The sequence below is a fragment of the Lutra lutra genome, chromosome 4, assembly GCF_902655055.1.
Source record: "Lutra lutra chromosome 4, mLutLut1.2, whole genome shotgun sequence".
Lineage (NCBI taxonomy): Eukaryota > Metazoa > Chordata > Mammalia > Carnivora > Mustelidae > Lutra > Lutra lutra.
This window is the reverse complement of record NC_062281.1, coordinates 135,682,520-135,707,624: the sequence shown is the minus strand read 5'-3', so window position 1 is coordinate 135,707,624 and position 25,105 is coordinate 135,682,520. Positions and strand designations below refer to the sequence as shown.

General features: G+C 34.6%; 1 protein-coding gene across 3 annotated transcripts in view; it reads right to left on the bottom strand.

The window, feature by feature from the left end:
* LRRIQ3 (leucine rich repeats and IQ motif containing 3) overlaps positions 1-25,105 on the bottom strand; it is a 203,301-nt gene that overhangs the window by 71,420 nt on the left and 106,776 nt on the right. For all 3 annotated transcript variants that reach the window (XM_047725515.1, XM_047725513.1, XM_047725514.1), the window contains one exon: positions 15,841-15,997. In XM_047725515.1, coding sequence (XP_047581471.1) covers positions 15,841-15,997 — 157 coding nt within the window. The remainder of the gene's footprint in view (positions 1-15,840; positions 15,998-25,105) is intronic.

Below are 25,105 nucleotides of genomic sequence, written 5' to 3'. Positions count from 1 at the left end.
TTCTCTCTCTCTCTCTCTCTCTCTCTCGCGCGCGCGCGCGCACACATACACACAAACAAAATCTTCAATAAATTAACAGAGTAACCATATACATAATTGTGCTTCTAAAAGCACCTTATAACCAACTTAAATATGCTTTATGCATACATATTGATAAACTATCAAATTGATTCAATAAGAATTACTTGGGTAATATTTTCTGAAATTGAAGTTTTAGCCACCTGCAACTGGGAGTAATATACTCATTTGGGAGTTTAAAATATTAGTAAATATTGCTTCATATAAGCTTTTATTACACTACTAAGGACTAAAATGACTGCTTCAAATGCAGTTTAATTATGTTCTTTCATTCTGAATGCTACATATGTGCTAGGAACTGCAGGGCGGAGGGGGAGAGACTGACTAAGTGCTATCACTGACCCTGGTTAGCCATCCTGAAAGTTCTATAGGCCCAGTACAAATCTCTGGGTTGGCTTGACTTCAGAGTATTCAGCACAACTTCTTTAACAACCTCAGCTCTACTGCACTTACAGGAAATATTTCAGGTATGGTCCAGAGTTTATTATTTACATGAGGTCCAGTATTGCTGTGGCTGAATAAAAGGACTCAAAACTGTAGTCACCAAAACTTTAAAAGATACAAACAGGCTTATTTTAGGACTGTAAGTTATTAGAGCAGGTATTGCCAGAATTTTTAAATTCATTAAACATCAACTGAAATATAAAAAAATGCCTGCAACTTACTATGAGTCCCTCCATGCTTTCCAGGTGAATATTGCCATTAAACACCCATGCTTAGATGGAATATCTCTAAAACAATCCCCAATAGACCAGAAAGCAGCAGTGTGATAGTTAATATTTTCTAAGTCATGGAACTTAAATTTATTATAAGAAATTCTATGTCAATTTCTAGATGACTCATAAAACACTAATTTTTGTCATTCAAGGCACAGACCAATATTGAAATACATAGAAACAGACACTCTCTTACCTTGAACAAATAAAAATTCATTCTAAGTAAGTGGTAAAGAATGGGTCATTTTATTGATTTTGTTATCTTTTTTATTAGAAAAAGATGGACAGCTTGAAAATTCTGAATTATCAGTTTTGTAAAGCAAAATTTTTATGATGGTATGTTTCACTGGATTTAAAAATGGTAATATTAACTTTCTTGAATAAGGAAGTAAATAATTTCATGATCATTTTTATGCAAGTTTCAACTGTTAAAATATCCTGGCTTGGATGAATTATTAAATGTATTTCTCTTTTCAACTTTACACTTATCTTGTGTGTACAGCTGATATCCCTAGTGTCCAATCAGAGACAGGTTTTCATCCTGTTGTCCAGGGAATGATGGGCACAATTCCTTTTGACACTGACGAGAGGTAAATACATAAATCCAGCCCACTTCAGTGAAAATTGACCCATAATTTTTTTTTACCCTGAAGAAAAATACAGTGATAAAGTTTAAAGATGGAAAAAAATACAGTTAAACTCTTGAGGTGTACCATTAGTTAATGATAGTCAGCAAATATTATATTTTGCCTTGAGGACAGCAAGCTCCAGATTTGCTTTTAGGTGCTCATGAATTCTAATAATCATGGTTCTATGTGATAGCAAGAAACCTAAAAGTATGAATGATAGGTTTTTTACATTTCAATGAATTCAAAAGTTTAAGTTAAAAAGGAAAGACATGCTTTTTATATATTTTCTTCTACATCTACTCTTCACTGAGAAGTTTCTTTAAGAAATGAGTATGGAGGGGTGCATGGGTGGCTCAGAGGGTTAAGCCTCTGCCATCGGTTCTGGTCATGATCCCAGGGTTCTGGGATCAAGCCCTGCATCGGGCTCTCTGCTCAGTGGGAGCCTGCTTCCTCCTCTCTCTCTGCCTGCCTGTCTGTCTACTTATGATCTCTGTCAAATAAATAAATAAAATCTTTAAAAAAAAAAAAAGAAATGAGTATGGGCATTTCCTATATATTTAGCAATGGAGAATATCCATCATTTCCCACACAAAGACTATGCCCCAATTGAAAAAAAATGGATCTTGTATTAGACTCTAATATTGTCTCTGAACTAGTATTTTCAAGATTCATCAACATTCTTAAGATCTGGGGGAAAAAATTACTTAGCATAGTGAGTCAGATCAATTGCCCCTATTCCAAGTACTCTACCTCTAATTATATCAAAAAGAAACATACTGCAAAAAGTTAAGGATATCCATTTTCATTTTCTTTAATCATTCATTAAAAATTAATTCATTATTTTATCTATATAATTTATTTTTAGTTTGTTTATATAATCAGCCTATAGCATTTCTGGAATAATGAATTTTATTATAATAACCACAGTGTGGAGTAACCCCTTTATCTTCTTTATCTTTAAAAGGTATTCTAAGTTCTAGTGCAACAGCACTGGCAAAAAAATGGTTTATATACATAGTTCATAACTTTGTAAATTCTTTTTGCACTGTTTTATTTTTGACTTGCATCTTACCTTCATCTGTCATCTTTCAATGATGACCTTATTTCTTCCTGTCCACATAGAAAAAGCTCAATGATAAACAGATTTCTGTTAGCTACTTTCTTCATAGTAGCATGGTGGAATAATATTTTAAGAAAATATACTAAAATTATTCCATGAGTTATAATAAAAAATAATATAAGTAGAGTTCAGATTATACTTCTTTTAATGCAACAAATAGTGTTTTCAATCAGTAAATATTTGTTAAGTGCCTCCTATGTGCATTTCACTGTGCTAGATAAAGGGTGGCAAAACAAAATAAAATACAACCTGTCATAAAGTGATTTATTTTCCTAGAGTAAAGACATCCACATAAAAGTCACTTTCCAAGGAAGCAGCATATAAATAAATTTAAGTAGAAACATACAGAAGAAAAATAATAGTAACAGTACTCCAGTCAAATCAGGAAAACGTACTTACTTAATATTGAAAAAGAACAAATCTTGGTACTAGGACATTACCAGGGACTTTATTCTTTTGTTTGATGCTGCAAGCTGAAGTGAAGACAGACAGATAGAGAGGAACGATTCTGGGAACAACCACATTCTTAAACAGAAAAATAAGTAAAGAGATTCTGGGAAGGAGGTTTTGGCCTTGGTGCCAAGAACTTAAGGTGAATGAATGAAGGCATTTTAGTGCCTACTTTATGTACAGAGATTTGATGGTATATTGTAAAAGAAGGCAATGTGCTAGAATGGAGGTGAATTGAAAGGAAGACACAAAACAATGCTAAAATTTTATATGTCAGCTCTATCTATGAAAAAGAAAAGACTTTGCTTTCAATAATTGGCTAATTCGTAGCAGCCAAGATCAAATATAGTTAATTTTAATACTGGAATCTCTCACAATAGGCAGCAATGGTTCTGTCTTGAAGAAAAAGCTGCTGATGAGATACACTCTGTTTGGGTAATCACCCTTTCCCTCCTTTGGAGCTATTAAATCCTCAAATACAGACTCCATTCTCCAATTCTAGGGCCTAAGATAAGAGACAATTAGCTTCTCTGGAGCAATACTTAGAGTTCCCTATTAATTTACATTTGCTCAAAGCCTGATACATAATTCTGGTAATTAATTTTTTATCTCCTTCTGAGCCTTCATCACTCTATTTGCCTTCACCATGTTTCCCAGTTCTAAGTTGACATTGGGCCACTTCCCAAGCCTTCATTCCAGCAATGCAATCTCTGACACCAGTTTTCTTCTTAAGACAGTCCTTTAACACAGTGTCTAGGCCTTGATACTTGAGGACAGATCTCATTAATACCAGCTTTCTATTTCAACCTGACCCAATTTCAATGTTGCTAAGCTTTTCACAGTAGTTCATCAATTGTTGCTAGCCATGTGATGGTGAATAAAAGTGGCAGTACTCATTAGATGTGGAGCTACTTACCAAACTGACTCTCCTTTGCTAGTTCCTCAAACCATAACCATTCTGTGTCTCCTGTACTACTTCAGTGGTCAAGCCCAAACTCTTTCTTAATTAACCTAAACAGTTTTACTTTAATTAAAATACCTTTTCCTGTGAATAATAAGATAAAATGTAAATGTTCCAATTTGAATGCCACTGTAAATACTGTAAATGTCATCAGAAGATTGAGCTCATTGTAAAGCATCTTGAAGAAAATGGGAACATGAATTAGGCAGATGTGAAAAAGGAGATGATGCTTAATTTACATAAGGAAATCATGTGGCAACAGTAAGAATAAACAAAGAGACTGGAGACTGAACCAGCTGAAGTGTACTGTTTATAACAGAATAATGAGAAAAAAACACTGAAAGGATAAAATGAAATAAAATTTTAAAAGGCTCTGAAATCTACAGCCTCTATTATGCTCTTTCATCTTTCTTCTGTAAACCTTCCTACATTTTCTTGTCATCTCTCTATGATATTTTACTATCAAGAAAACTTTAGTCTGATCGCTATAAGATTTCACTCTTTACCCTCTTCTTTATATCATAAATAAAACAATTAGATAACCATTCGAACCTTTGGTCACCCACCATCTATACAAAAGTTTAAATAACAAATGTAACTTGTTGATTCTAAGTAATTTCACAGGTATAACAGCACATATGGTATTAAAATGTAGAGAGACTATTGCTTGCCAAATAATCATTTTAAGCACAAAGGTGAAAATCAAAATATCCATTAACAGCCCTACCCATCTTTACTTTCCACAATTCCTCTCATAAATCTCTTAGTATAGTTAGGATAGTTTCGTTTCCATTCACATATCTTCCAAGTTAAGTCTCATCTTCACAGCTTTGTTGATATATTTTTTAAATGTTACCCTTGGTCTTTTCTTTTTTGACATTAAATTTTTCATATGTTCCACCATACATCTGACACTTAACTATACAGACATATTGTCATCATTATCTCATCTAAACAACAAATTCATTTTTTAAAAGATTCTATTTATTTGAGAGAGAGAGAGAAGGAGAGGGAGGGAGAGTTCAAGCCAGAAGGAGGGGGAGAAACAGAGGGAGGGGGAGAAGCAGACTCCCCACTGAGCAAGGGGCCCAGTGTGGCACTTGATCCCAGAACCCTGAGATCATGACCTGAGCCAAATGCAGACACTCGGCCAACTGAGCCACCCAAGTGCCCTAAACAACAAATTCCTAAAGACCAAAAAAACTCCACTCTTCTTCATTTCCCTAAAGCATGCTAAGGTAGAAAAATAAAAGCATTGAAGAACATAAAATTAGAAATTGAAACCAAGTTTTAACACTCCTATAAGGTAGCTATATTGATACTTATTTACATGTATAAACTTATGTATATATCTTTTGCCTTTAAAATATGCAGGGAAAGCTGCTTTTATGATTAAAAAGGTCATGAAATCTATACTATACTACCAGTGGAATAAACCAGTGTTCTATGGATGGATAAACCATCAATTGTTTCTAAGGTCTTTGAATATTCTTTTCATTTGTCAACTCTCAGAAACTTGCTCTTCATATCGGATTTTCTATCTACGCATGAATCTTAAAATTGCAAACTTTCAAAAAATTTGGAGGTAAGTAATATAACATTTGTACAGATGGGAGGAGTTTACATATTGATTTTTTTTAATGTGAGTATAATGATATAAAACAAAAAATACAGGGTAATAGATTTAAATAGTAATTACGATAATCAAATTATACTACTGAAGGTTCTTAGGATACTGGACCTTGTTCTTCAATAGTATATTATTTAAGTAACAAAACTTTGCAATGCCAAGTTATTGTGTGGGGTAGACATATAGATCAATAGAATAGAACTTAAGAGTCCAGAAACAAACCCTTGCATATGGTCAATTGAATTCTGACAAGGATATCAAGATAATTCAATAGAAGGATGAGTTTTCATTTTTCCTTTAAAAAAAAATGGTTCTGTACAACTTGATATCCCCAATGTTGGATTCCTAATTCATACTATATAAACTAAAAATGAACTGTAGGCCTAAATATAAGAGCTAAGATTATAAAACTCTTAGAAAAAAATATAGAAATAGGGATGCCTGGGTGGCTCAGTCAGTTAACTGTCTGCCTTCAGCTCAGGTCATGATTCCATGGTCCTGGAATTGAGTCCCACATTGGGCTCCTTGCTCAGCAGGGAGTCTGCTTCTCCCTCTGCCTGCTGCTCTCCTGCTCCTGTGCTCTCGCTCTCTCAATCTCTCTCTCTCTCTCTGACAAATAAATAAATAAATAATCTTAAAAAAAAAAAAAGAAAAAACATAGAAATAAATCTTTTAAGACCTTGGTTCAGATAATTGTTCCTTATATTTGACATGAAAAATATAAGTGATCAAGGAAAAAAAAGAGATGAATTAGGTTTTATCAAAATTAAAGCTTTTGTGTTTCAAATTTAAAAAGTCAAAGACAACCTACATAATGGGAATGGGAGGAACTCAGAGAGGGAGAAAAACCATGAAGAGACTCTGGACTTTGGGAAACAAACTGAGGGTTACAGAAGGGAGGGAAGTGGGGGAATGGGGTAACCAGGTGAGGGCACATGTTGTGATGAGCACTGGGTATTACATGCAACTAATGAATCATTGAACACTACCTCAAAAACTATTGATGTACTACTATATGTTGGCTAATTGAACATAATAAAAAAATCTATTATAAAATGATGAAAGTATTTGAATAGACAGTTCTCCAAAGAAGACATACAAGTGTCCAATAAATATGTGAAAATGTCCTCATCATCATTAGTTATTGGGAAATAAAAGTTTAAATCACAGTGATGCACCAATTCATACTGACCAGGCTGGTTATAATCAAAAAGACAGATAATAACAAGTAGTGAGGATTTGGAGAAATTAAAACTCTCATAAATTGACAATATGAATGTAAATGGTACAACTGCCGTGGAAAACAGTTTGTTATTTCCTCAAAAATTTATTACCATCTCATCCTCCTACAACCCCATTACTACGTATCTAGCCAAGAAAACTCAAAAATATGTCCACACAAATATTTGGATATGGATGTTCACAGCTGCATTATTAATAATAGCCATAAATTGGAAGCAACCTAGTTAATGAATAGATTACAAAATATGGCATAGTTATACAATAAAACATTATTTGGCCATAAAAATGAATGAAATACTGATACATGTTACTACATGGATGAATCTTGGAAACATTATGCTAAGTGAAAGAAGCCAGACACAAAAGACCACATATTTTATTTTTCTATGTATATTAAATGCCCAGAATAGGCCAACTCATAGATACAGAAAATAGATTAATGGTCACAAGGGCCCACAAGGATAACTGCTAATGGTATGGGATTTCATTTTGGGGCAATGAAAATGTTCTGGAATTAGATAATGGTAATGATTGCAGAAGTCTGTGAATATACTAAAAATCACTGAATCGAATAATTTAAAAGGATGAACTTTAGGTTATGCAAATTATATCTCAGTAGAGATATTATAAAAAATATTGTAGAGTTGACAATTCAGTTTCAGTAGTGCTTGTCAGAGTTATAATGAAATGTCAAAGATATGAAGTACCCAAAATAATTAATATAATGAAAAGAGACTGGAGAAAAATCATTAAAAATTTACAGGTGATTTTAGGATTCAAGTTTTTAAAAAACTATAACAATTTTAGTGTTATGATAAGTTAATAATGTAAGGAAAAAGCCAAATAAATTTGCAAATTATATTAGCATTTGAAAAAACTGAAACAGAAAATAACTAAAAATGTGCAAAACAACACATTTATCATTAACTGTCATTTGAAATTATTAACTAGATTTTAATATATTTTTAATATATTTTTTCTCTTTTTGAATCCTAAATATGAATTTTTTGCAGCACCTATGGAATTATAACAAATCAAGTTTCAAGCTAGATTACCTAGAACAAACAAGAACCTATAAAAATATATATTTTTAAAAAACGGAAATAAAATGTTATTAGAACTTGTTAAAAAAAGTACTGACAATTGTTACGTAATTAATATTCCCTAAAATACAAATTAATTACTGCCAAATCTCAGAAAGTAATATAAAATATATAGACTGCTCATGGTAGTGATAGGAAGAAGAAACACCATGTACCCTTAACTATAGGAAACCAACAGGATTTCTGCAGGGGAGATGGGTTGCGGGATGGGGTAACTGGGTGATAGGCATTAACGAGGGCACATACTGTGATGAGCACTGGGTGTCATACGCAACTGATGAGAATGATTAAACTCTATATCTGAAACTAACGATGTATTTACTGTATGTTGGCTAATTGAGTTTAAGTAATAAAAAAGGAAAAAGGAAACACTGTAATAATATTAACACTTAAAATTAAATTTTAAAGTCAATATAAAGAAAAAGAGATTTGATATTTAAAATATACTTTTAAAAACATAAATAAATAAATGAAGGTGGTTATCAGATCAAAGGAAAATGAACTAGTTATTTAATAATAGAAAATATGGAAAGTCAAAACAACGACATCCAAGATTGGCAGAATAGAAATTTGGGCCAATTTTGAATTTCAAAAAAGCCAAATGAAATTTTTTTAAAGTCTTCAAAAAACAGGAATTATTTCTCAAGAAAATTAGGATTTACCAGGTCAATGATCCAGATTTAAAGATTTATCAGAAATCAAAATCCCAGAGAGGTAAACCCAATATTCAATACTGTTTTTGTTCTAATAATATTTGTAGATCAGGAAAAAACAACTTACAAACTAAATTATATGTTTGATGTCTCAGGAGGTCAAGAGTAAAATATCAAAGCCCATATCGACCCAAGGAGGGGATACTGTCCACATCATTCAAACCCAAGGCTATACCATGAGATATAAATGAACAGTCCTAAAGAAAAACAAGATCTGGATAATGCATAAAATCTCAAGTTTTGAACTTTCAGGTGACCCAATAATTATGGCCATTCTTAGTGCATGGTGATAAAGCAAATGAAAATACTTGAAGGGCATAAACGTAAGTCAGTTTTCTGCTTGGTATAAAATTAAGCTTCTCCTCTGAGTCAGTTGCCCAAAAAGATAAGAAACTGAGTAATGAAGAGAGCCAAGCTGAAGGGTACCAGGTAGATTTCTTGCCTCTCCAGGAAATACTTCAGGCAGAAATACTCATTGTAGTCTGTGGAACTGTGTACACAGTGTCTTTTTACACAGAGTAAAAAATTACATCCAAATTATATATTTTAACAAAAGAAAATCTGTAGATATATTGTCAATTGTTCTCTAACAGGTTCTAAAATGTCAGAGTAGCATGCAGATCTGTGAAGATTCTGTGAACAGCTGAGATGGAGCTATGATTGTGAAAAAAAGATAATTTTCAAAAATAGAAAAGACAGACACTTCACTGAGAAATATTAATAATAAAGGGATTTTATTTACATTTGTATTTATAATTATTTTGTGATTACTAGGAGACAATATTATTGTATATTATTGATATTAAAACATACCAATCGGGGGGAGATACCAATGAAGTTATCATCTGGCATAACTTATAAGAATCTTATAAATTTTTCCTAATTTCTATCTATCTCAGGTTTAAGTCATTTAATTCTCTTTTATTCACTTCAATGCACCAAAGTATCTGTTGAGCAGTACTATCAGCACTTCATAGCTCCTATCTCTTTACTTCTTCTAGATGGGTCATGCTATTAGGTGAATCCTTTGCTCAGTTCTCTTTTTCCTACTGACCTTGGCAACTCCTAAAGTTTTCACCTCAATTTGTATTAAAATAGTGTTCACTTGCTGCTTTTCAAAATTTATTCTGCAATTGCTTGGTTTCAAATCTTCCTGTCCGAATCTTACAGCACTAATCACAATAAATGGTTACAGTTGGGTTGTTCCAGAAATGAAATACCAAGTCAGAATTAAGTGTGCAAATGGTTTACTGGAAAGTAACACCTGTTAAAGGAAAATGGAGGAAGTGGATTAATCAGGGAAAGCTTCTGCCAACCTCCCTGGAACTCTGAAGCAAAGTCTGTCTGTCTGAAAATCTCACACTGAGTAGAAATGGCCAGGTCCTTATAATAGTGTCTTACTCATTAATTGGCTGGAGTTTGCCTAAAGAAAATAGTGTGACCTAGACTTGAAAGCAGAGCTGGACCCTGAAGGAAGAAAAAAAAAAAAAAAAAAAAAAAAAAAAAAAAACAAAAAAAAAACTAAACTAAAAGCTGGAGTTCTCAGCTAATGACACTCCTTGCATCTGAGAAACCACAAATGGTAATATTATCCTTGCATATTTCTGTCCTAATATTATTCATCTAGTTCCAAGTCTTCTCTCTTTAGTCTCAGTAAAATCTTCGATTAAAGGGGACACTGCTTTATTTATTTTTACTGTCAGTGATGAGTGGAGAACCTGATACCTAAAAAGCACACAATAAATACCTGCAAAACTTTATTAAATGGCTACATTAGCTCCCTAAGTATTGATGAGGTCATTAAGCTTTACTTTCACTTTTGAACCATCATTATTGGGGTTTTTTTAACCTAAAAGAGGGCTGAATTAAGCTTAAATTAAATTAACTTTAGCCTCAGGCAACCCTAACATCTGTCCGTATGTACTATTCCAATATCTTATACTTCCACCTACCACTAAAAGCCACTATTTCCCAGAAGTCTTAATACTCAGGAAAACTCCATGTCTTTTGGTCAGACCCATTAGATGTAGGCAACTAAAAGAGATTTGAATTTGTGGGCACCTGGGTGGCTCAGTGGTTTAAGCCGCTGCCTTCAACTCAGGTCATGATCTCAGGGTCCTGGGATCGAGTCCCACATCGGGCTCTCTGCTCAGCGGAGAGCCTGCTTCCCTCCGTCTCTCTGTCTACTTGTGATCTCTCTCTGTCGAATAAATAAATAAAATCTTTAAAAAAAAAAAAAGAGATTTGAATTTGTATACTTCTCTCAGTTCTACACTTTATATACGTCAGTCCCTACCCAGTGAGTTTTTCCTAGCTCTTCCCTCTCTTCCTAAAAGTTCCAGAATAGAACATGTTTGATTACAATTTTCTAAGGCTTCAGAGTTTCTTTCAATGCTAAGGACATTGTAAATATTCAAAAGATACCCATTTGAAATGAACTGAATTGCTGATGGGGCCCCAAAATGACAAACAATAACAAAGGGCAATTTTTAAAGACTATCATCACAAAGCTTCTTTCTTATAGAATTACTTAAGTTGGAACAACATTACAGAAACACATTGAAAATAAAGATCAGTTTCCAGTATAAAAAAGTACTCTTATTTCACAAAAAAATGAAATTTAAAAATAAAATATCTATCTTTAAGTTTCTTTTTAACACCTCATATAATTAAAATGAGGTGACCAAATCCATATCTCCTGAATCCAATATAAGATCAGCCCTCCCTATATTTGCTTACTATCACTTACTGTTTAGCTAGAAAAAGAGGGCAAAAGTAAATTCAGTATTTCTTGGCATGTAATATTATTATGGTTATTATTCTTTTTTAATTTATTTTTATTTTATTCTCTCCCTCTACTCCCATATTTACCTGAATTTAAAGTAGGTGCACACACACACAAAAATAATCCTCATATATGATTAGTTACTTGGATTTATAAAATTAGGGCAAATTCATCCTTCCATGCAAGTTGTGCTGTGCAGAACCCCAGGGAACATCATCTACATAGACGATGATGTAAATGCACTTGTACACTGCACAGTAGCCCTGGTTAAGGTGACCCTTTTCTTTCCTCTAACTCACATAGGACATGTGATAAATCAACTCATCTTTTAATAGTAAAAAGAGAACTACAGCTCACAAAGTTATACAGATGGCAATATATATACAGATATACATAAACATGAAAATATATGTCATTAAAAAATTACAAATTAAAGCAACAAGACATTATTAGACATCTATTAGAGTAGCCAAAATCTAGAATACAGGAACCACCAAATCCTGGCAAAGATATGGAGCAATGAATGAGAGCTCATTCATTGTTGGTAGGAATGCATAATGGTACAGCCACTTTGGAAGACAGCTTGGCAGATTTTTACAAAACTAAATATATTCTTACCATATGATTCAGCAATCATGCTCCACTATATTAACCTAAACAGCCTGAAGATTTATGTCCACACAAAAATCTGTACAGGGATGATTATAGCAACTTTGTTCCTAATTGCCAAAACTTGGAAGTAACTAAGAGGTTCTTCAATAGATGAATGGATAAACTGCAGTACACCCAGACAAAGAAATGATATCTAGTGATAAAAGGAAATGAGCTATTAAGCCATGAAGAGAAGGAGGAAACATAAATGCATATTACTAAGTAAAAGAAGCCAATCTGAAAGTCTATATATCTTTAGGAAAATGTATTTAATAATAACGGAAAAGGTTCAGAGGAGGACTGTATTTGAAGACATGTTCTATTTTGTTTTATGAAAATGGTGTTCAATATGGCATGTGTATACTCATTAGTTATGAGAAAAAGTTTTGGAAGCAAGGAAAAAAAATCAATAAAACTTTTCTAAATTTCAACCAAATCAGCTATCTAAAGCAAATTTTACTTTAGTATAGATGACTGCCATATTAGATTATGTCCAGTGTCTCCAGGAAACATACAATGTCATAAAGGAGTATAATATGTGAATATCCAATGTATTAAAAGTGGTTCCAAGTAAGAAATCCTTTCCAGAAAAATTGGATTGGATTGCCTTATTGATCCCTCTCCTCATTTTGTTGCTAGCTAGCGAGAACATATCCACCCACTCCATAAAATGTGTCAAAACAAAGGTTATGTAATTCCAACCTTCATGCTTCAAGAAGGGAAGGTGTTGCTCAAGTTCTAAGAAAAAAAAAATAGATCATGATTCTAGGAGGTAGGCTGTCAAAGAAGATTGAGATTACAAGACAGATTTGTTCTTTCTTTCCATGAGGCTGAAACTTAAGATTCCTGGCCATCACTCCTTTTTATCTCTGAGATGCTTTCTCTCCTTCCTAACAACATATGACTAAGCCAGCTTAAGGAAGCTTCAGATGTGAGGGTGTCAGGGTAGGTAGGAGAAAAGGGAGCAACTAGGCTGCCTCTGAGATAAATACATGGCAAATTGCTTTCCTCTCCTCTGAATCTCTTCCCTTTCTGCTCCAATAGGTGTGACTCTCTCTCATACTGTATCTCTTCTAAAATTTATGTTTGCAATATAGGAAATAAGTGAAAGAATAATACAAAGCTAACAAAGCATAAATAATGAAGAATATCTTATAGTCTAGCCAAAATTACTAAAATTTTTCAATGGAATTTCAGGCCAACATCCCAGTTAGAAACTGCTTTCTTTGCTATTACTCCCTAGACATATATTTTCCACAATAACCTTTGAGGAAAAGCGTTGATTACGTCAAAGAAAATTTCAAGTATTCTAGGGTATCCTAGCAAAATCCATCATAAGAGTATCTAAATTTCCCTAAAATCCATTATAATATATAAGCTTCCCCAAAACTTGATCTAATTGACCATCGTAATTCTGTATCTAAGTTCCTCCTCTGCAAAAGGACCAATCACCATTTGACCATGTAAGCCATGGGTAAATAATGTCCCTAGCAATTGTTCTAGATCCTCAATTTCCTCTGATCCACTTTTTTTTTTTTTTTAATCAGATTCCTTATTGATGAATCCTGACTTTTGGTTCTGTATCTCCTTCAATAGCTTAAGCATGCACCATAAATTCTGGATGCTTATATGGACTTCTAGCTTTGTAGCACAGCATTTCTTAAATAAATGTACCTTGAACTCACTCCTCTACCTCTTTCCATCCCCAAACAGGAGAAAAACAGATACTGATTACTTATCTAGTTATTAAAACTTGAATTCCTCTCTTTGCTAATCCTTTCCATTATTTGATCATAGCACTTTTTAAAATAAATCCCCAGTCTTAAATACTGGTATTTTATTACTTCCTCCCTTTCCCCTACTTCTCAGCTTTTTTAAATGTTTCTTGGATCCTAGGTTCTCTAAGGCACTCTACGGCATCACTTGTTCTCACTATAGTTTCTAATTAACCAAGCACTAAGTCACTAATGACTAGATATGTAAGAAAGAAAAATAACAAAAGAATAGTACATCAAATAAGTGAGCTAAAGGGGAGACTACAAATGAAGCCACCAGAAGATGGAACAACAATTTTATACAGAAAAAGTAAAGACTCAAAGATGAATCTTACAAGTTAGAATAATTTCAATTACTCTTGAGAAATTGAGCTGAGCAACTTCTATAATGTTTTATAAGTAGTAGCTATAAAGAGTGAAAAAGCATAGGACAATGTACATATTTATAGAATATGAAAGAATAGTTCTTAACATTAATAGTGACATGGTTAGCAGAATTACCAATGATATTAAAGAGCTTTAGAAAACTCCTTATAGTGAATATATTTCCAATATTTCTTAACATTCAGAATACTTTGTGACAGTGATATATTCTACCTAAACTTCACAGATATTAAATAAAATGTCTCTATAATATGAATATTTTATTTCTATTTATATACTCATAGTAGTCACTTACCGTAACAACATATACCCATATATACATATATACCCATATATGTACATAATATTTTGCATTTGGATGTATGCCTATGTATATGTGTGTAAATATTTTATAAATACATAATATATACCAAATCATTGTCAATTGGTTATGTACCATATGCAATAGTCAGTGAAAGTCTCCTCTGCATAAAGCATATAAAAAAGCAGGTTTCATGCCTGAAATTAGTGAGTTTATGTTCTACATAGAGGACCAAAAGACACTTCAAATGAGCATCATTCTTTTATAAAACATAGTATCATATAGAGCAAATTAATACAATGGGCACTATGTGCTAATGAGGAAAAAGTTTTGAATGGGATACATATGCCTTTAAACCTTTATTTTTAATTCAATGAGTAATTTTTTTGTGGGTTTTAAGGGCTTGAAGATATTCCTGTGCTATTTCTAGAATACATGTCCTCAATAACACTGAAATCAGACTAATGAGAGTCTGGACCTTTTGTAGTCCTTTCTAATCATGTTAATATAATGGAAACATTTGTAGTGCAAGCTACTTAGAAACAGTCTCATTTGTGAAGAAGATTACCACAAACAGTGCTTTACACATTATTAAACGTTTGTTCTAGTTAGTTATAACACAATGCCAAGTCTTCATTTCTACCATTATATAATATCCAAATTTAAAAAAAAAAACTCTAAAGATTAAAAAAAGTACAAATCCTGGAGTCAGAAAACCTGAAGTTAAGTTTTAGCAATGCCACTCAATTATGCCCCCATCAGAGCCTTACTTTCCCTATTTATAAAAATGAGATAAAAATATCTATCTTACAGTGTTGTGGAGAATAAATTACAGAACACATGCAAAATATCTAGCACAGTGCCTGATACATAGTAGGCACTCAATAAATAAAAGCTTCTATTTTCAACGTGTCCTCAAAGCAATACATAACTTAGCAAAAACAATGAATGAATACATACAGTATTATCAGTCTTTAATAAACTACTTTTTTAAGTTTTCAACTACTATGTAGAGATTTTTACATTAATGTTAATAACTACTTGCAATAATCAATACAAGAAAAATATACAAAACATAAATATAAAAATGGTTGTATTAAGAATTACACACCACAAAAGTTATATTTGTGTTGTTATTATATGACGTTTCTTTCACTGAGAAAATCTCAAGCAGAATATTAACAATATAATGGAAAATATTTAAAAGAGAATGAAGAGAGTTTACAAATACTACATAAATTATAGCTATAGTATCTTAAATAAAAATATTTTAAAGATAAGTAATAAACTAATTATACTTACATGTTTCCAATGTGTAAGCTTTCCCATTATATTAGTTTCAGGTTGTAAAAAGAGATTCTTAAAGAGCCTGTCTTCATATCCTTTGTGTATGTAAATCCATTTTGTTTCACATTCACCAATAAGTTTCTCCTGGCGTTTTTTGCACAGCAACAAGGGGCTGAGTATAAGGGGGGAAAATTGTCATTTAGTTTTTTTGCCATAAAGAAAGGAAAGAAAACTACTCATGAGTTTACGTACACCTTTGAAAACAGGGTAGTAAATTTAATGTAATATTTGTTTTCAAATTACTATTATATAAAACTACTTAGGCACTAAGGTTTGCTCATCAACCTTCACCAAGGAATGAATGAGTACTGAGAAATCTCTGGTGATATGAATCCACAAACAATTCTGTACTCGTGTTTAACTATGTATTTTATAATATAATGGCAAGAAGAACATGACTAAATTATCTATAGAAATATAAGATAACCAGTATGAAATCTTTTGACTTTTCTGCTCCAGTGCAGAAGTCAGTAACACTCATTCTATGTAATGAAATAGTAAAGTTGTTTGCATTAAAGTGATGAACCAAGTAGAAGTGAGTTGGAGGAAATCGAAGGGGGAGACAAACCATGAGAGACTGTGAACACTGAGAAACAAACCGAGGATTTTGGAGGGGAGAGGGGTGGCGGTTTGGGTGAGCCTGGTGGTGGGTGTTAAGGAAGGCACATATTGCATGGACCACTGCGTGTGGTGCATAAACAATGAATCTTGGAACACTGAAAAAAAATTATAAAAGATAACAGTCACCATTATTATTAATTAGCAGAGGTAAAACAAAATTAACCAAGGAAAACAATTTTTCATATTAATGGTTAGTGGTTACTAACTAGTTAGTAGTTAGTGGTCAATAACTGCCAAAAGAAGAAAGAAACAAGGGATTTTCAAAGAAAATCTTTCATTCTGAAAGTAACCAATATGTGCTCTGTGAAGAGGAAAAAAGTCCTTAATATCATGAAGCTTATATTCTCTTAAAAGTAGAGATAGATAGGGGAACTTGGTGGCTCAGTCCGTTAAGTATCTGCCTTTGGCTCAGGTCATGATCCCAGGGTCCTAGGATCTAGCCCTGTCAGGTTTCCGGCTCAGTGGAGATCCTGCTTCTCCCTCTCCTCCCTGCTCCTGCTCTCTCTCTCACTATCGCTGTTGCCAGCTCTCTCTCTCAAATAAATAAATAAATCTTAAAAAAAATTAAGTAGAGATAGATAATACAGAAATAAAACACTAGAGATATGAGTGAATTGCTTTTCACACAGGCTGGATTGGGACAGTAATACTGAAAAGAAACAAGATAATGTGGGAATTTCAGGAAACAAAAATTCTAGCAGAGCAAACAGCAGGTACAAAAAGCCAGTCAGAAGTATGCTTAAGGAGGCAAGAATATATTTGGCATAGGTCACTGGAATGGACAATCACTGTTGAGTTTTTAGAAAAAAAGTAGCTTTGAATGGAATCACATTAGGGAGACAGTTTCTGGGATACAGTTGTGAGGAGTTCTGTGGATCCTCTCCCCAGTGAGACAACCATTTAAAATCTCTGGAAATTATCCTAAGGGCATACAGCAAATAAACAAATATTTATTCAATAAAATCTATTATAGCTCAGTAAGAACAGTGAGACACTGTTGGATTTAAACAACTCACTGTCTCTTTTCTCTCTGTCTCCCCTGACCTAAGTTCAGACTACCAGAAGTTCTAATCCAAAAAGGCAAAACTGAGAAAACACAGGATCCCTTCCCTACCTAGTTCCAGTCAAGGGCTACAGAGTCATTGCAAGAAATACCCTAGCCTGGATCCATGTTTTAGAGAATCTATTTCAAGCAAGAATGTCTGAAAGAACTTGGGCTCTCTTCCTCCTCTCAGAACTCACTTATAAGGTAAAGCTTTAACTCAGGTGCAACAGGGAGAGAATACTGGAACCCTGATAGCTCTTGCCCTCAGAAAGTGATAAACACAAGGAGAAGGGTTGCTCTAAGAGAGTAGAAAGCTAAACTAACCATCTTGAGGTTTATCAGAGAGAACCAAAAGAGACGGCTAAGAAGAGCCCTTCTGAGATCTGAAGAAACTGCAAAAACTGGCCTCAAAGATCAGTTTTGAAAAGAGCTCAGTTTTAAAAGATCACACTGTGGAGCAATTTATTTCCAGGGAATTGTTGAAAACAATAGAGTGTAGTCAGATGGCAATTAGTGAAAGTTAATAATAGGTGTTATACCTTCAGAATAGCCTAACAAGAAATCAGAAAAGGGGAAACTCAAAGAGTTTTAGAACTCAAAGAGCTCTAAAATCACTGTCATTCCAAGGGTGACGGCACCTGGCTAAAAGTTTGCCCTTTAAGGAGCAATACCAGAGGCTACCCAATGCGGGGCAAATAAAGTTTACTAAAATAGTCTAGCTAAGTTATTAAACAAATAAACAAGTCCAGGTAAGGAGATCAACCAAGGGTGGTTACAATATACTATTTAAAATGTCCAGTTTTCAACAAAAAATTATGAGGCAAAGAGTAAGCCTTTGAAACTGCCTTTGAAAGGGCACAAATCTCAGACATAACAGATAAATACTTAAAGACAACTATTATAAATATGTTTAAAAGAAATAAGCCTCAAATAAGAAAGGTATAAAAACATGATCTTTTCAAATAGAGATTATCAATAAAGACATAGAAACTATAAAGCAGAACCAAATGAAAATTCTGCAGTTGAAAAGTACAGTAACTGAAATGAAAATTTTGCTAGAGTAGTTCAACAGTAGATTTAAATTAGAAAAAGAAAAAAATCAGAAACCCACCAACTTATGAGTAATAGGACTTACCAGAGGAGAGAGAGAAAAAAGACAGAAAAAATTATTAGAAGTGTTAAAACTTTCTGAAATCTGATGAAAAACATTAATCTACACATCCAAGAGCTCAAAAAAACTGTAAGTAAAATAAATGCATAAAAATCATATCCAGATACATTGTAGTAAAATAGCTGAAATCCAGGGGCACCTGGGTGGCTCAGTCAGTTAAATATCTGCCTTTGGCTCAGGTCATGATCTCAGGGTCCTCAGATTGAGACCAGCATCAGGCTCTCTGCTCAGTGGGAAGTCTTCTTCTCCCTCTCATTCTCCCTGTGTGTGTTCTCTCTCTCTTCCATTCTTTCTCTTTCTCTCTCAAATAAATAAAATCTTTAGAAAAAAATAGCCGAAATCCAAAATCAAAGGGAAAATCCTGAAAATAGCAGAAGAAAAAGACCCTGTCATACATGCACAAGGGAACCCAAGTAAGATGAACTTAAACAGGGAGATTTTCTGGCCCTGGAACCTGGTATGCCATTGCATGGGAGCTAAGTCATAGCCCTACCACTTTAAGGCATGGCTTCCGGCACCATTTGACAGACAGGGAACACCAGCAACGCTCAAGGTAAGAGGGAGGTGGGCAGAGCTGATTCACCCCAAGAGCAAATATATCACCCGGTTTAGAGGGTTCCCCTGCTTTGCCCAGTCAAGGGAATTAATTCATAGCTTCACCACTGCTCACTATAGCTCCTGGTCCCTCTCAATGGGAAAACTTGTTTAGGAAAAATTGGGAGTTGTCTAGAGTGGTCCACCCACAGGAGAGCTAAGTCATAGCCCCATGTGCTGCACAGCATGATCCCTGGTTTCATCAGACAGAAAGGGCTGCTGAGGATACCCAGAAGCTGCTGTGTAACCCAGCAAAAATGAGTGGCAGGCAGATAGAGCTGACTGCTCCCGAAGAAAGGCAGTGGTCCTGTTCAGCCAGGGAGCTTTCAGCATGGGGCAGCTTGAGTCAAGGCCACGAACAACGAACTTAAGTGGACTTGGAACTGTTTCTCTCACTGCACCTAGGCAAGGAAACTAATTTGTACTTATTGCTGAATGTTGGCTTCAGCCTGCCCAACCTGAGAATCTTACCCTAGAGCACACAAGAAACTGTGTATTCCATCCAGTAGCTCTGCTTATAGTGGCACTTGAATAGAGAGCACAGCCCATGGCTTTCTCCATCTGCAGAGCGAAACGGGTCACCTCAGCTGACTAGGATATTCAGTCACCAAATAATGAGATGTGCAAGCCCTGACTCCTCTCCTACTGTCCTGCTAGGGCAAAGAAACTAATTCAAAGCTTCATCTACTGCTGAGTATAGTACCAAATCCCAACCACCTAATAAGTCTAACCAGAGACTGATCTAGGCCTAACCAGAGAGCCCACACTCCAATCTCACTTGGGCAAGCCAAGTAAGAAACTAAGCCAGGAGTCCTATCTAACTCTTCTCAGCCAGTGGTACACACTCAGAGCTAGAACAGCTGCCTCACCAAAAATAGACCCTAATAGCAGGTACCACCTGCCCAAGGACATTATCAGCAGACACATCCAGATACCCAAACTGAGCTATCTGGAGAAGTGTCTCTGTCAAGGTGAACCTATAAAGTCTGGAAAAGGAGACTCTTTAGCCAAATGTGCAGATACCAATGTAAGGAATGAAAGATGACAAAAATCAAATAAATATAACACAGAAACTAAAAAAACTCCAGTAACTGGCCCTAAAGAAATGGAGATCTATGAACTATCAAATTCAGCTCCTTAAAGAGCCTACGTGCAGATTCACCCATCCTGGGCCCAATGCAGAAGTAGTCCTTTAAAAACCACTCAGAATTTGGGTAAAAGGACTCATTTCCTAATTTAAAGCATTGGTCTGGTGGGGCAGAGACCTACTAGATTATCCTACAGAATCAGAGGAGTAGGTGACATCTTCCTGCTCTCCCCATCTTGCTAAAGCTGGAAGTTACCATCTTTTTATCCCCTCTCCTGTGGGTGTCACCATTATGCTTCAGCTAATGGGCACGTTCCTGCATGCTCTCCTTCTGCCTTGCCAAAGCCAGCAGGTGACATCTTTTTTTTTTTTATTATTTGTTTTCTTTTTTTTTTCCTTTCTTTTCTTCTTCTGTCTTCTTTACTCTTTCCTTTTTTGGTAGATGCCATCTTTGCACTTTCCCTGTACTGCACTCCAGAACACCCATATATCCCAGAGAAGAACTTCTCCACCAATCCAGTGCCACAGTTTTTCTATCAGTGACCTGTTTTTTGTTTTGTTTTGTTTTGTTTTGTTTTGTTTTGTTTTATGGCTGCCTTTAATCACCTGGCTATGGAGACAAAGGGGACTTGAATTCTTGGGTCCCAAGAGGCTATAACAATTAGAGAGAAAGCTCTTGACAGACTACAAATCCCCAGGCATTAAATAGTTAGCACATTGAAACACACTGCCAATCTTTCTGAGAAAGAGGCCATTTCCTTCCACAGGAGATTTGGCCTGAGGGGCAGGTTTCTGGTTTGGCACAATTATAAGAACCTATGAAAGTATTCTCAGAGAACTAAGGCCAGTGGATATAACCTTTGCACCTTCCCTCTGCTTCAGTCCAGCCAGCTAAGTATCTTCCTGAAAGACATTTATATTCTTTTCTGGTGCCCAGATTTTTGCAGATGTTGTAGGGGACAGCTCTATATTGACTAGCTCTGGTAACCAGTAAGGCTTATACTCACCGGTCCCACATGAATGTAACTAATGGAGAAAAAGTTCTTAAATAGCTACCATGCCCAGGTTATGGCACAAAGCAACAGATACATGAGTCCAATCTTTCTGTTAAAGAGAACTATTAGCTTCAGGCTACAGCTTTAGCCTGAGGTGCAGGCTCCCAGCTAAACACACATCTAAGGACTAACTGTCAACATTTCCTGAAACCTTGGAGGGTGGGCATTAACTTCACTCTCTCTCCCTCTACCATGCTCTCCTAGAGCACTAGCATCCCCCAAAGAAAGTTCTAGCACAAGTCTCTTACCTGATGGTATTCTGGTTTTTATGGCTGCTGCCCAGGGGATACTCCTTGATCCTCAGGCTCTGGTGGGTAGGGGGGAGGGAGCTTGTGTTCCTGGGTCACACAAGACTGTAACAATCAGAGAGATAATTCCTCACAGATTACCAGCCACAGGACACTACACAGACAATAGAGAGAAACACATCCCCAGATTTTCTATGAAAGAGACTTACTTGCTAGTGCTGGAGTTTCAGACATAGGGACAGACTATAGGCTTGGCAAGCATCTAAAGGCCAGGAAGTACTCTCAGGGAATATAGTCTGGGTATGCCATCTTTGCATTCTCCTCCACTACAACTCATAGGTATCTCCCAGAAAGGAGCTTGCACACTCATTTGGAGCCAATATTATAGTCAGTGCTACCCAGCGGACATATCCAGATCACCTGGCTCAAGGGCCCAGCAGGGTATATGGTTGTAGTCCCACAGGACAGTATATATTTGCACTCTAAAAGCTTCTGCTTCAGGGTCTGGCTTCCAATCAGCTTGAATCCAGGTTTTGGATGAAATCCTCCCTATTGGGACACTAACTGGTCTTGGCACACACTCAAATATGGGGAGCTATTAAAAATAAATAGGCTCTTTGAAAACTGCAAAGGTTTGAAAGACAATCAAGAGCTAGGGCAGCATTAGAAAACAAGGTTCATCTCCCACATGAGACCAATCGTTCAAGAGTAGGATAGGTAGCTAACATCTAATACATAGAAAGCAACACAGAGTCAAGCAAAAGGTAGAAAGAGAGGAATACATTCCAGATGAAAGAATAAGATAAAACCTCAGGGTGGGGGTGAGGGGAGGAAACTTTAATAAAATAGAGATAAGTAATTTACCTAAGAGTTCAGATAATTTGTCACATAGATGCTCATTAAACTCCAGAGAAAAATGATTAAGAGAACTTTAACAAATAGATAGAAAATATAAGAAATTTCCAATCAGGAGAAATCAATAACTACAATGAAAAATACACTAGAGTGATTCCTTAGTGAACCCCTTAGAAAGAAAGGGGTGAAATGATAGTTGGAGAAATACTGGTTGAAATTTCCCTAATCTGAAGAAAGAAACGTATATCCAGATCCAAGACCCACAAAGAGTTCCAACTAGGATTAAATCAGAGACCTACACCAAGACACATTATAATATAACTATCAAGGTTAAAAAGAAGAGGAGAATTTTAAAAGCAGTAAAAGAGAAACAGCTTGGCACATATAAGGACGCCCTCATAACACTATCAGCAGATTTTTCAGAAGAAACTTTATAAGCCAGAAGGGAGAGGTATGATATATTCAAAGTGCTAAAAGCAGAAAAATCTCAACCAAAATACTCTACCCAGCTTCATATACCATTCAGAATTAAGAGAGAAATAGAGAATTTTCTACAGAAGCAAAGACTAAAAGAGTCTATCACCACTCAACTTGCCTTACAAAAAATGTTAAAGTTCTTTTTTAAGCTGAAAAGAAAGGACATTAATTAGCAACAATAAAACAACAACAACAACAAAAATATGAAAGGACAGCACTCAGTGTTGAAGGTAAATGTATAGTAAAGGTAGTAGATTGGTCACTTATACAGCTAATATGAAGGTTAAAAGACAAAAGAAATAAAAATAATGGTAACTATATTAATTAGTTAAGGAATGAACAAGATAAAAATGCAAAATGTGACAAGAAAAATAAAGTGTTGTGGGGGAAGGGTAAAATGCAGGGATTTAAAATGCTTTGAAACTTAAGTTATCAACTTAAATTATTATAAGTTGTTATATTTAAGCTCTATGGTAGCCACCAAGAAAATACCTATAGTAGATAAGCAAAAGATAATGAGAAAGAAATCTAAGCATTTCACAAAAGAAAGTCATCACACCACAAAGGAAGACAGCAAGAGAAAAAAAAGAAACAGAACTACAAAACAAAATAAAATAAAATAAAATAAAATAATACTAAACCAATTAACAAAATGTCAATAAGTACATAACTATCAATAAATAATTTAAATGTAAGTGCACTGAATTCTCCAAAAGACACAGAATGTCAGAATGGACTTTTTTTTTAAAGATCAATCTATATGCTGCTTCTAAGAGACTCACTTCAGGTGATGCAAGATTGAAGGTGCAGACATGAAAAAGATATCCCATGCAAATGAAAACCAACAGAAAGCTGGAGAAACTATTCTTATATAAGACAAAACAGACTTTTGTTTGTTTGCTTGTTGTTGTTGTTGTTGTTTTTCAAAATAAACTTTAAACACTGTGGTGAGACATAAATAAAGGCATTCCATAATGATAAAGAAGTCAATCAAACAAGAGGATATATTATTTGTCAATATTTATATACCCAACATGAGATAATATAAACATAAAACACATATTAACAGCCCTAAAGGGAGACATAGTGAAAAAATGATAGTAGGGGACTTTATACCCCAGTTACATCAATAGATAAATCATCCAGATAGAAAATCAATAAGAAAATATCAATCTTAAATAAAATGTTAGGCCAGATGAACTTAACAGATACATATAGAACATTTCACCCAAAAGAAATGCAATATATATTCTTCTTAAATGCACATAGAACATTCTCCAGAATAGATCATATATTAGCTCACCAAAGGAATCATAACAAATTTAAAAGACAAAAATCATATCAGGCTTCTTTCCTAACCGTAACGGCATAAAACTGTAAATAAACTATAAAAAGAAAACTGGGAAATTCACAAATATGTGGACACTAAAACCATGCTATTGAACAATCAAGGAGTCAATGAAGAAATTAAAAAATAAGATAAAAACATCTGGAGACAAAATAAAATGGAAATATGATATGTTAACACTTATAGGATATAACAAAAGCAGTTCTAAGAAAGAAGTTCATAACAATTAATGCCTACCTCAGAAAACAAGAAAAATCTCAAATAAACTATCCATCCATACCTCAAGGAACTAGAAAAATGAGTACAAATGAATCCCAAATGGAAAAAGGAAATAACAAAGATCAAAGCAGAAATAAATGAAATATAGACTAAAAACATAGTAGAAAAGATCAATAAAACCCAGAGCTTTTTCTCTGGAAAGATAAACAAAACTGACAAAACTTTAGGTAGACTCAGCAAGAAAAAAAGTCTCATCAAATAAAATCAGAAATGAAAGAGATGTTACAAATGATACCACGGAAATACTAAAAATTGTGAGACTATCACAAACAATTAGAGGCTAACAAATAGGTAAACCAAAAGGAAACAAATACAGTCAAAGAAACATACAATCCTCTGTGGCCGAATCTTGAAGAAACAGAAAATCCGAATAAACAAATTACTAGTAGGTAGAACAAATCAGCAATTTTAAAACTCCCTACAAACAAAAGGTCAGAACC